Source organism: Ictidomys tridecemlineatus, chromosome 11 (genome assembly GCF_052094955.1).
Source record: "Ictidomys tridecemlineatus isolate mIctTri1 chromosome 11, mIctTri1.hap1, whole genome shotgun sequence".
NCBI classification, from domain to species: Eukaryota; Metazoa; Chordata; class Mammalia; order Rodentia; family Sciuridae; genus Ictidomys; species Ictidomys tridecemlineatus.
In genome coordinates, this window is record NC_135487.1 from 85,001,113 (window position 1) to 85,014,778 (window position 13,666).

Consider the following 13,666-nt stretch of genomic DNA (forward strand, 5'->3'; position numbering starts at 1 on the left):
ATTATAGTGCCTTTGTTCCTGATTGCCTCACTCCTGTTCTGAAGCCTTAGCATAAACCACGTCTGATATCAAGAAAGTCAATTTACCCAAACTTTCCCCTTCTTCCCAGCAGCTGTTGACATTTTCTTCCTTAACACCTGTAGCCTGGGGAACCACCCCTCCTTCCCCTTCCACCCCGTCCTAACCCTTTCTGGTGCACAATGCTCATTTTACACTGTGTACATTACTATTTGCTGTTGACATCTCTGTCTTTTCATTTCATTTCTATTATGACAATGTGGTCTTTTACTCTTTGAGATTAGGGACTGTAACCTCTTTGGCTCACTGTGTTAATCGGTATTTAATAAATGTCTATTGGTAGGATATAAAAATCACTGGAACTTTGAAGCTGAACAAAGGAAGTTTGAATCCATTTATGCATTTGGAAAATGGATAGATTCTTTTTTGCTGACACCTGTAACATCACCAAAATGGCCCAGTTTCAAATTAATAAGACCCTTTAATTAAATGCTGCAAATCCATTTAGTAAATTATTTCTGGGTGAGAGAAAGAAGGTATTTGGGAGAAAATCAAGATTAGAAGATTGTGCAAAAAAGTTTGCTATTGTTTATATTGATTTATGTCAGTATATTTTTGCTGCTCAAAATAACTATTTGGAAAACTTTCCTCATCTCTCTTTATCTTTACTGGTTTATATCTATTATCTATGCTTTCTAATTACATATTCCACCCATGTTGTTTTTACATGTTGGTATCTAATATGATATGAGAGTAACTTGTTTGTTTACATGAACTTTGCCTGCTGTTTATTAAGTTATGACTTCGATGCTCATCTGCATGTGTGCCTTTAGGTCTTAAGATCAGATTTCAAAGCTGGGAGTACTTTGTATCTCTAGAAAGGATTTGTAGGATATTTATTAAATCCAGACCTTCTTTAAGGAATTTATTTAAATGGCTGCTAATTATATACATTGATATATATAATAAAAAAGCATATATCTTCTCAAGGTTTATTCTAATCATCTTCAATAAGTTATATATATATATATATATATATATATATATATATATATATATCATTTAATATTTTTTGTATCAGTATTTTGCACAGAAGTCTAAGAACTAAATTTAGGCAACCTTTTCATTTTCAGTTAATATGTAATTTTAATCACTATTAATAAATTAGAAAGCCTTTTTAAAAAAGTTTTCTTGCAATCACTTTACATAGCTGAATGAATATCTCATTCTTACTTAGCATTTAAATGCTTTATTTCCCATCTCTATTTTTTCTCAGTTTGTTTCATTTATCTTTTATATAATAGACCCAAACTGCCCTGTGTTGAAGGAGGAAGCTGCCTGATTTGCAGGCAGTTTAAATGTGATGAAATTTAACCTCAGCTTATGTCTCTCCCCGCACAGTCCCTTCAGTCTGAATATGTTCATTACTAAGGCCTTGCCGCTCGGTGGAAGCTGTTCCTTCTTAGACATCTGGACAAGCCATGCGGAGGAGGGCACCAGCTTGCTGGAAGGATTTCTCTGCCTTCTTACCTTAAATTAGAGAGAGCACTAAGATAACACCTTCAAGAGACTTGAAACCAGACAGCTGGTTAATGACTACTGTAAATGCACTGAAACTATGTTTATGGAGATTTCAACACTTTTTAATGACAGTTTTAATGTTGAATTTGGTATTTTGAAAGTTATTTTTAATGTATTTCAGTAATACATTTGTTATTACATTTACATGTACAGTGTTACATTATGTATGTATTGTGAACTTCAAAAGACTATTTTGATAAATTTATAAATATATGAAATTTATGTAAAAACTAGACTATATTTTGATTTAGATTTTCCTGTTGTTTGCTACCAAAAATTTGTATTTTAAACTTATTTAGTTTTAGTATGGACTTTGTCTTTAATGATTCCTCTTTATTAAGAAAAAGAAAGGGAGAAAGTTTTTAGGAAGTGGTTTTTATGTTCCCACTGTGAATATGACAGATCAGTGTGTTCTTTGGGGATGTCAGTCTAATTTAAAGAGTTCCTCCAAGTTTATTTCTACTAAGAGTAGACTTGTTTGATATGATTTATTTAGGACAAAACCCTTCTCCTTCATTTTTATTTCTTGAACCATTGAAATTAGCTTTGTATCCTTGGAAACTTAAAAAAAAAAAAAAACTTACATCCAGTTGAAGATTTTAGAGTCTCCTGGTTGTTTCTCCTGAAAGCCTGCTTTTTCTCTATGAAATGACTGAACATTCCAATTGCTTTTCTTTTTTTTTTTTTCTCCTCTCAAAAGAGTGCTTAAAAAAAATGCCTTAAACCATTTATTTTGCCTCTGTTTTCTCTTTTGTACATATACAGAAGAAGGATACATATTTTAAAATCCACATCTAAGGTCTCTGATCCTCTGCCTCTTATCATACAATGATGATTTTAACGACCGAAAAGCACTTCAAAAGAGTTATTAACTCGATTAGAATATTCTGCTTTTGGTACGAGGTGGTTGTTGCCTTGTAAATCACATGTGGTCTGACACCAGTTTAAATTAATGAGGGAAAACCTGAAAAAGATGCTGCTAAGTAGTTCTTTATATCCGGGAGTTATTTTTTAAACGAACAGAGTACAACTCCCTGACACACACGCAGGTGTATCTGGAACTAAGATGAACATGAAAGGACCCTCTTATGGGTGGGTACTCATAGCCCTTTCATGTGAGTCTAATCTCTTCTTTAGGTCTCCAGAATCCTGTTGGCTTCATTTCCAGGGAGCTGGAGGCCCTTACATCTGGTTCTCTTCTGGCTGCTTAAGAATGGACTCATGCCCACCCTGCAAGTGCTGGGTCAGGGGATTCATGTGTAGGGCTTGACTCTGAGCAGTTGAGTTATTTATAATGTATTTATTAGGAAGGGGTACCTTGAGACTATTATTATGTGCTTCAGCAAGACATCTTGTTCATGTTTTATGCTTTTAAAGAGACGTTTGAATGAATGTTTGACTCAGGTTTGTTAACATAACCTTCAATAACTGCAGTACCAAAAAGTTGCGCTCAATTGATGAAAAAAAAAAAAGAATTGTATGTTTTAGGAGTCAAAACTTAAAACAAGTGGAATTCAATGGTATATATTTTTTCTAAAGCTGAAAAAGTATTTTATTAAGAGTTATTATAAAAAAAGATTGATTACTTATATAGGAAGATGATTGTATTTTTTCAAATGATCATTGAAAAGTAATTCAGATGATGTTTGTGAAGTGTAGGGGAAAGGGAACCGTATTGATGTTTTTAGTTCTGTGAACACTAATTTGTGTGCAGCTATTAAAATGATTGTAAAGTTGACTACTGTAAAATTTCCATAATTATGTGTGTACATAAATTATATGTATTTACATGTGTATGTCTTAAAATTATTTGTACACATGTGCTTACATAGATTCACCAAGAAGGGGATGTATATAATATAGAAAGTATATAGCAAAGTAATTCTACTCCAGTAATAAAAATGGTTTGACATGTATTTTGTTATGAATAGTTTATCTTCCAAAATATATTTTGTTCTATTTTAAAGTATAGAAGAATACACTGCTAATAAATAATAAAAGTCTTATGAAATTTGCTTCTTGACTTTTATAACTTGGATTTGGAGTTTTCAATATGCCAAAGTTCATCATTTTATTTTTGACTCAGTGTGGTTGGTTCCTTTTGTGTTTCTCAACATCTTCCTTCTGGATTCTTAGTTTATCTCTTATTGACCCTCTAGGTTGTGGCCATTGCTGGAAATACATGAGTTCAGAGAAACCTTGTGTTTTGAATTTTACAGAAGCCAGATAATGCTAGTTTCTCCCTCCATTCCTCCTACCCCTCAGTTTCCTTTCTGTTAGTAAAATACTGATCACGACCAGTGTTTGAGTCCTGCTAGGTCATTTATGACTATCAGTGACTGTTGGGTGACATAATACTAGTCATCAATTCCTTTTCAGAAAGGCTGACCCTTTTTCTTAATGGAGAAATTCTAGAAATACATCAGATGGAACAAACTTCACATCTGGTGGATGTATGCCATGAAGTTTCAGCTTGGGAGGAAGAGGCTGCACTATTTATTGGAGATATTTTATGTATTAAACTGGATCTTTTGGGGTTGGGATATTTCTGAGTTTTTTTTTCTTCTTCTTTTCCTTTTCAGAATGCAAAGGAAAGATTAAGGGTGGGAAGGTGGTTTCATTTATGGACTTAGGAATCTGCAAGTAGCTATCCTCCTAACACTGCCTGAGACCATATCTTAGATAAGAGATTTGTGAATCCACAAACCTGTCAAGAAGGGCAGAAAAATCTCTTTTCCTATAAATTGAATTATTGTGGAAAAAGAAAATGAAAAAAAAGAACAATTAGTTTTAACAAATTTCTTATTTCTTACCTATTAGTTTACATGGGTTTGTTATTCTTATATGCAAGATGGTTGATAAACCTCCAAACATATCTGGAAAGATTACTCAATATATAATGCATATTCATCTGTGATTCCCATATAGAAGGAACATGAATTTGTTAACTATTAGGTACACAAATGTATTTTCAAAATTGTTTTCATTTACATGCTTTCTTAGGTGACATGTAAAACCATTATGTTAAGTGTCTCTGTAAACAACTGTTGCTGTATAAACAGAACAGTACTCTATGTAAGAGGTCTGTGTTCTTAGAGAGTCATCCAGCAGAGTTAATGATGCCTGCAAAGTCTTTCACTGCTCTTTGCAAGAATTTGGTCACTGTGTATCTTCTAAGAAGATCAATCAGAGATAATTCCAATTATAGCAGGCTATAACTTAAAGCAGAAGATAAAAGTATTTACACATTGGTTGCATAGGGGTGGCAACTATGGCATATGAAAGAAAGTAAAAAAAAATAATCAAGTTATTTTGAGCTGAATTGAAATGTTAATATATTCCTACCCAGTTCCTCCTCTATGGATTGAATTATGATAATCATATCAAGAAGGAGAACAATAGCTTTTCTAGAGAATTTGAAACTCTTTGGTATGTGCCAAGTATAAGCTTATGTTAAAAATGTCTTAAGGCAAAATATATTTGGGGGACCAGGTTTAAATGGACAAACAAAAATTAGCTGGGCTTTTAACTTCTCATGTGCCATTTTAGACCTGCATACCATCAAAATTGAAGTGAATCCCATTACCACTTGATATTTTCTCCTTTCGTTTGAATCAAGTTTACTGTAAAACACTTTTGAGAAATTGGACTCTATATGAGAAAGGTACATGGTAGTAACTGTAGACATGACTGCAGCTTCAATGTTGACATTCAAACATCAGATTTGGGGGGTAATATTCTGTCAGATGTATTTTGCTTATTATGAATCTCTTCCAAAAGTATCTGAAGTGGCTTCAAAAAAATAGCAAATGTGGTTCAGGAGGCTGAGGCAGGAGGATCGAAAGTTCAAAGCCAGCCTCAGCAATTTAGTGAGGTCCTAAGCAACTTAGTGAGACCCTGTCTCAGAAAAAAAGGCTGGGGGGAGATATCTGGGGGCATTGCTTAGTGGTTAAGTGCCTCTGGATTCAATCCCCTGTACCCTATATAAACAGCAGGTGTACCACGTGGGAGAGAATCGAGGCTTTGGGCACTGAATTTTGAGGCAACAGATGGTGAGACTTAATGCGGAGATAAGTAAGCCTCTCAAATGTCACAGGATATCTGTTCTCTTCCTGAGTTAGGCAACTCCAGGACTTATTGGGATGAATTGCACCCAAAAATTTAAGAAGAGATTATCTCCATGTGAAATTGTCAGTCTCTACATTCAGATCCTCCCAAATCATTATGTCACGTGCATGGAATAGAAATTTCAAAAAACAATTTGAAAGTGGAGATCAAAACAGAATAATGACAGTTCATTATCTATCACATATCTGGCCTTTACCAGAGCTAAACTAACTTTACTATAGTTTATGTAAATATCTCTGTGTATTGGGGAGTTTAATAAAACTTGGAAGAAACAGAGGGCCCAGAGAGTTGAGATTAAAGTAGCTGGTTCACCCTTGTATTTGTTAAAAACAAAACAAAACAACTTTGGAAGAGAGGGAACCATATCCTAAAATCTAGGTTTCTTTCAAGCAGAGACACATTTCACACTATTCTACACACTTCAGAGAGACACCATCCGCAGTGGCATGTTACAAGCAACTGTCAATGTTAGAAAGATGTAACCAGTTAACCATTCAAGCACTTGGCATTGTCATATACTATCCTGCTACTTTTGGTGTGGTGAGTAGCTTGCTTTACCATTTAGACCACATACCTGCAATGACTGGGTCAGTCCTCTTTCCATCACCATAACAAACACCTGAGATAGAGTTGTGCTTTCTGTGGTTCAGAGTTCTAGTTTCTGGTTTCAGAGTTTTGGTTTTTTAATGGATAAATGTGGTTTCTGAGGTTTCAGCTCATGGTCTGTTGGCTCCATGGAGGAAGGCTTATGTCCGGGAGCACATGGTTGGACAACGCTGCTCACCTCATGGTGACTGGGAAGCAGAAAGCTCGATTTTTATAAAAGTTTCTCCCCCAAACCCATTAGAGCTATAAATATGTTAATGGATTAATCCATTCATGAGATTGGAGCCCTCATGATCCAATCACCCGATTAAAACCACACCTCTGAACACTGCTGCTTTGGGGATCAACACATGAACTTTTGGGAGATGTTCCAAATTCAAACCATAACACTGACCAAGGAATAAATGGCAAGAAGCCACATCAAATGGCAATTATGCCTAAAGAGCTGTGATGTGTTAGTAGAAACACTGATGGCAGAATCACTAATCATGTCACATCATGTGAATCTCATGTCACATCACCACAGAGCCCCACCTGGGAGTTCTCTTCCTCTGCAATTGCACCAGAGGCTCAATGAGGGACACTGCCTTGTCACGACAAGAGGTGGGATCGCTGAATGCAACCTTGAAAATCAACGAAACTGACAAACGGAAGACTTTCAAATAGCTTGATCTATTTGAAAGTCAAATCTGTTGGGAAAATTATCCTTAATTAAGGATTACTGTTTAAGTGACAGGTAGTTAAATTGTTAATTTTAAGGTAAACCAAAAGAGCAAAAGTTCAACCATATGGTCTGGAGAAGACATAAAAGTCAATTATTAAGTCAGGATCTCGGAGAGATAGGAAAGCCCTGTGTGTTGGGGGTCCCCAAGACCACTCCCGGTTTTTGTGATTCTCTAGAAATACGGGACTCAGCATAAAGCTGCACACACTGCTAAAATTTATTACAGAGAAAGAATACAAAGCAAAATCAATAAAAGGAAGAGACACAGGGGCTGAGGTGGGAAGGAAACCAGGTGTGGTCTGTCTTTTCCAGTGGAGTCACACAACACACTGATTTCCCCAGCAATGATGTGACGATGCGTGAAGTGTTGTCCCCCTGGAAACTCATTAAAGACTGAGCACCCAAGGTTTTTACTGGGGGCAAGCCATGGAGACCTTCTACCTAGCGCAGACCCAAATCCCAAATGCCAGGGGAAAGCAGGTGTTCAGCATAGACCATATTGCACAGTCCAGGCAGTGAGCCACCCGTGTCATTTAGAGGAAGTTTCATCAGCATGGGGAACTATTTACCAATCAGGTTTCCAGGCACAAGCCAAGGTCAACCTTGCAAGCAGGCGGTTCTAAGGCATCAGTGGTGGGCTGCTGTTTAAACACTTTTCTGTACAGTCTGTATCATAGCCAGCTAACGTTCATGTGCAGTTTTACCACGTGAAGTTGATCCAAAACTTGTTTTCAGAAGCCTTCTTGAGGTGAAGAAGAGTTGTACTCTATGTGGTTCAGAGTTCTGGTTTCTGGATTCAGAGTTCTGGGTTTTTAATGGATAAATGTGGAAGTGGTATAGCTTCCCCTTCTAAATGCTTTTTTGGCCATAATGAATGCTATCTGTCTAATATCTGTAACCTCCCAATCATTTTCAGGCCAAACTAGAGTAGGAAAAACTCACCCAATCTTTGCTTTAAAAAAAAAAAGAAATATATATGGAGTACAGATGTGTGAATAGAGCACTTGCTTAACATGTGTGAGGCTCTGATTTTGATCCCCAGCACCCCAAACAACAAACAAACCAACAAAAAAGCTCTGAAACTAATTTTAATACTAATACATCTAAAATATCCTATGGTATAATGAGTTTTACATACACATACATGAACAGAATATCAAATGGCATTTTTTCCCTTTTCCTTTAAAAAATGTTCATAATAGCAGGGTGCAGTTGAGGCAAGGAAAATGGCAAGTTTGAGGCCAGCAAGGGCAACTTAGTGAGACCCTGTCTTAAAACAAAAAATAAAAAGGGCTGGGGGTGTAGTTCAATAATAGAGAGTACCTGGGTTTAAGCCCCACTATTGCAAAAGAAAAAAACGTGTATAAATGGAGATGGAAAGAGATATTTATGCTACTGCCAAGTAACAGTGAGAATGCCAGTAGACCCACATAATCAATTAGTTGCAATACCAATAAAAATTCCAGAGAGTTAAAAAAAAATAGTGGTGCCCAGGCTTTATTCTAGACCAATTAAACTAGAAGTTGGGGTATGTGGCCCAAGGTTTGGAAAAACAATTTTTAAAGCTTTCCAAGTAATTCCTGATATGTAATAGGTTTCAGAGCCCACTGATAAAGAAAGAGGAGGAGGCATGCTCAAAACTATTTCAGTTATTTTTTTTGACAGTCTAAAGTGCTTTTATATCATTTAATGAAGAGGACAAAAGTCAAACTTCTTAAGCATTTAACATTGTGTTTTTAATATAATATTTTTATTACTTCGGAGTGGCTTTTAAAATTGAGATTTAAGTTGAGAAATTGTATCTATTGGCTAATGTCTTGCTCATGTGCCAGGAACTGTGGGAAGTATGAAGATGTGGCATGAGGATGGGAAGGTGTGTCATTTATGCCTTCATGTCCTCAAGGAGGTCACAATCCAGTCGAGGAAACAGCATAATCATGTATTGGATGGTCTTTCTGATTATGAGAGAACCTCAAGTTTGGTTTTAGCAACAGGAGTCTTGCTGAATTCAAGAAATGGACCCAAGTGCCCTGACCTGAGGTGCTGTTCGAATTGGGAGCCTCACACCAGCAGAGAAAGAGAGCACATCCCCTCTTTCTCTCTCCGTGGTGGAAAGCATAGCTCCTGACAGTGGCTACATATTACAACTTCAGTTTCAGTCTCCTAGTGAGAATCTGGCCTGAGTGTTGGGATTGCCCTAGGAATGCCCCTGAGAAGTGACTCATATTTACCTCTTAACCAGTAAAATGTGGCCTGGAGGATTGGGGAGGGGGCTGGGATCACAAAAGAGTAGAACCCCCTTTGAAATCAACCGAAAGATAATAGTTTTCTGAATGACAGTTTCTCACTCCAAAAAGGTATGTGGATGGAGATGTTTGCTGGGCAGACACAAGTGTCTACTATGCATGTGGCATCTAGCAAGACAAAGCTGCCCCTGGACAGCACTGGAAAACGGTGTGGTCCAGAAGCAATGTCAGAATGAATGGTACAGAATATTGTTTTATCCCACTTGAAAAAGAATTTTCTAGTCCTTCAGAGAAGCTTCTCAGAGATGGGTCTGTGTACACACACTTTGACTTCCCAATGCCTGGGGGACCTTCCTGCGGGGTGTGTGTGTGGGAGGGGGGGTTAGGATGAAATGAGGTATTGTGTACAGAGTGCTTAGTATACAGAGAATCATTGCTACCCCACGAACAGCACAACGAGTTGCAAGCTCAGGAGAGTTTAGTTTGATCTGTGTTGTTTGAGGAACATCTCAGTGGGGATGTCTAACAAGTAGCAGAAATACGGCCATTTCCACAACTCCTAAATTATCTAATGGAGCCAGTCTTCTAACATGTATTTGGCAACTGTTTTCATGGAAGCTCAGTGCTGTACCCAGCATCCAGACAAAGGTTTTTGAGGATTATTAAATAAAGGGATACACTGAGGGAATGGCTTCTGGAAATACAGAGTATTAATTCGCTTCTCACACAAAGAACAGATACTCTATTTGTTTTAAAGTTTAATTTTATTAGTGCATTATAATTATTCATACTCGTGGGATTTATGGGGACATATTTGTACATAACATAATTTGTTCAGTTTGATTCCCTAGTTGTCTCCTTCTCACCTGCTTCCTTTCTTTTACTCTAGTAGTTCACCTTCTAAGTTCATGATTACACTCCTCTTTTCCTCCCATTTTTCCTCTTTAGCTTCCACATGTAAGAGAAAACACAGGATCCTTAACTTTTTGAGTCTAGCTTTTTTTACTTAGTATGATGTTCTCAAGTTCCATCTATTTTCCTTAGGAACCCTATTTTTGAAATGAGGGAAAAAAAAGTAGTTTTTTTTTTATTTGTTTGTGTTTTGGACATTCAATGACTATCTAGATGAGAAAGAATAGGACAAGAGATCCTGGTTGTCTTAAATGTTTCCTGATAAGTAAAATATAGACTTTAAAACTACATGTATAATTTCTTAGATATTTCTTATTTTGTTTGTGATCCTGTCAATCCTGCTTAACTCTAACTCACATAATAATAATTGTGTCCAAGTACCTTAAAGTGATCATTTTCTCATCAGCATTATATGTGAGAGAAAATACACACACACACACTAAACTAATTTGATCTCTTAAATTACCTAAAATAAGTCTTAAATACTTGAAAACACTCTCTCCATCTACTTCCTAACTCAATAAGATGGAAAAATTTTAAAGCACATTTAAAAAAATAAACTATATTAAACCCCTTACTGGAAAAAAAAAAGTCACTTTTGGACAGAGACCAAGCCAAGTAATTTTAGCTCAAATTGGTTTTCCTGGAAAAGCTGAAAATGTAGTTCAGAAAAGAAATGTTTTGGCTACTTTACAACTCACTCAAAAACTAACAAGCTTAGTTTAAATAACCTTCACTTCAGTGATTCTCAAATAGCCAACTGGAAAAAAAAATTTTTAACATCAGGGCTTGTTTAACATCAGGGCTTGTTAAAATGCAGATTTGGAGGCCCAGCCAACAGATAGGAGCTGGACAAGAGTGGTTACGGTAAAGAAGATTATAAGATCTCAACTTTGCTAACTCACAAAAGACAAAGGTAGAGACTCACAAGTCAACAGGACTAAAACCAGGAATCGTGCCTGAGAAATGATCTCCTAGCCCATTTCAAAAGAGCCACCTGTCTTATGCTGTGGGACAACCTGGTACATGGCACAGCTCTATCATTATGTGTGTGCCTTTGGGTAAATCATTCACTGCCTTTGAGTTTCAATTTTCTTTCCTATAAAAGGAGACTAGATGATGTCTTAGTGCATTCAGACTGCTGTAGAAAAATATCAAAAACTGGTTAGCTTGTAAGCGACAGAAATGTATTCCTCACAGTCCTGGAAGGTGAAAAATGTCCAAGATGAAGGCACCTGCAGCAGATCTGTTCTCTGGTAAGGGTTGGCTTCCTGGTTCATAGATGGCGCCTTCTCACTATGTCCTCACATGACAGAAAGGACAAGCTACCTCTCTGGATTCTCTTTGATGCAGGGACTAATCCACAATGAGGGCTCTGTCCTCATGACTCAATCACCTCCCAAACACCCTGCCTCCTTATAGCATACCCTCATGCATGAGGATTTAAGTTAAGCATTTTGGAGTTAAAACATTTTGGAGTTAAGCATTTTGGAGTTAAACATTTTGGAGTTCTAACTTGAGATTTGAGATTGCAAACTCCTCTGAGAAGTCAATGAAATTCTTTAATCTTTTTTTTTCCCCAGAAAAATGCACATTTTTGCACTCACATGTAGGAGCAGTCATTGTTCCTTTAAAATGCCTACATGGACTTCCAATGGCAATGACTCTGCGGGGGTTGGGGGTGGATTTACTTGAGTATGTGTTTTATATCCTGCCCCTTATTCAGATTTGTTCCTGTTGTGGAGTAGTGTCACTGTCTTCCAGGCTCTGTCCCATGCTGGGAATCAGCCACTGTCACTAAGAGGTGTGGCATGCATAGCAAGGGCTGACCCTTCATCAGCTGTTGGCAAGAATTTAACCACTAAGACCTCTTAGAGGGAGGTGATGTCTCCATTTCAAAAATAACAAAACCAAGATTTGGAAAGGTGAGATAATTTGCTAAACGTCACATAGCTAACAGCAAATAGACCATGAGTCTGACCCTGACCTCTTAACCTGTATGGCAGGGTTTCTTGATCTTGGCACTGTTGACGTATTGGGCTGCATGATTCTTTACTGTGGAAGAACTGCCCTGTCCATTGTGAGATGTTTATCAGCATCCCTGGCCTCTCCTCATTGGATGCAGTCTCCTCAACCAAATCCTAAAGGGAAAAAAAAATGTTCCCAGAAGGTGCCAAATGCCACCTGGGGGTGGGAAATCACTCCTGGTATAGAGACACTTCTATATGGTTCACTCCTCTGATATCACTACCATATGAGCTGCTGCTGAAGTCTGACAGGGCAGGAGAAAAGGGAAGAGCTGTCATTATCAGGTTTTATGTGCTCTGGGTGAAACATTTCATGGAACAACTGCAAATCATTTCCAAGTTCATGATTATATAAATTCATAACTTCTAAACACTTTCTTGTGATGGTGAGTACTCATATGCAATTGAATCACTCCCAAATCTGGCTAAAAATAACATAAAGATGTTGTTCTTTGAAAAAATCTAGTGTCTAAACAGTCCCTTACCAACGCAATTCTCAGCTGCATGGTATCTGAGAGCCCACAAATCTGGGGAAATAGAGCTGGGATTTGACATGGGTTTTAGACAGTCTCAGTGTTGTGTTGAGTGAGGTTGACCTGTGGCTTGGCTAACACAAGAGAGAGAGGGCAGCAGGAAATGGGCAATTTTTCAGTGCAACTACTTACTGTTGGGTTCCAAAGTATGTGACTGATGCTATATCATGTTTTGGTGGATCATGAAATTTAGTACTGGGAAAGTTCACATTAGATCCCATCAGAAGTGAATGTGGGGACCTATGAGGGCATTGTTTTCAGAAAAAAAAAATCTGTTTAAAAATAAGCCAGTGGCATAAGCCACAGGGCTGTGGTTACATGAAGCTTTTAAAGTAAATAATAACAATGCTTTGCTGCATAATTCCAATACTATTTTCTCTCTTGAGAAAGATAAATGAGATTGAAGTCTTGATCCACATATGAAAGGCTCCCGAGGGATCTATGCAGTACATGTTTAAGTATTTTTAGTACATTAGATATTCTGATTAAACAGAGGGCCTGTCCTCAGCTAGCTTATCATTTTCAGAGGGAATGCCCAAAACCCAAGAAGCAACAACACACTGGTGCTTTGGTAGTATGTGGGCTGATTATCTGCACCTTCCAGGTACCACTCTTGGCCTGAGATGCTGCCAAGGGGTGCTCATGTGAGAGGGGTGTGGATGGAACCCAGATGAGCAGGCCGCAGGGTACTACGTTAAACATGTGGCCTTTCTGGCAAGTGACAGAAGAATAGAGGGTGGGAAGAAAGCAGGTAGGACTTTGGGTCAAAGCAAGCTAAGTTGTCATATTCCAGTCTCATGGACAATTTACGAGTCTGAGAATTCTAAACCTGAGTGTGGCTTTCCAGTTATTACAAAGGTGTATTTATCAAGTTAGGAGAATAGATAACAT

At 37.5% G+C, this 13,666-nt stretch overlaps 1 protein-coding gene across 1 annotated transcript in view; it reads left to right on the plus strand.

Annotated features, from left to right (window-relative positions):
• Nucleotides 1–3,614, plus strand: part of Cdc14a (cell division cycle 14A) — a 172,158-nt gene extending 168,544 nt beyond the window's left edge. The window contains exon 16 of the mRNA XM_078026826.1: nucleotides 1,420–3,614. Within this exon, the coding sequence (XP_077882952.1) occupies nucleotides 1,420–1,449 (30 nt within the window). The 3' untranslated portion in view covers nucleotides 1,450–3,614. The remainder of the gene's footprint in view (nucleotides 1–1,419) is intronic.
• Nucleotides 3,615–13,666: the final 10,052 nt, after the last annotated feature.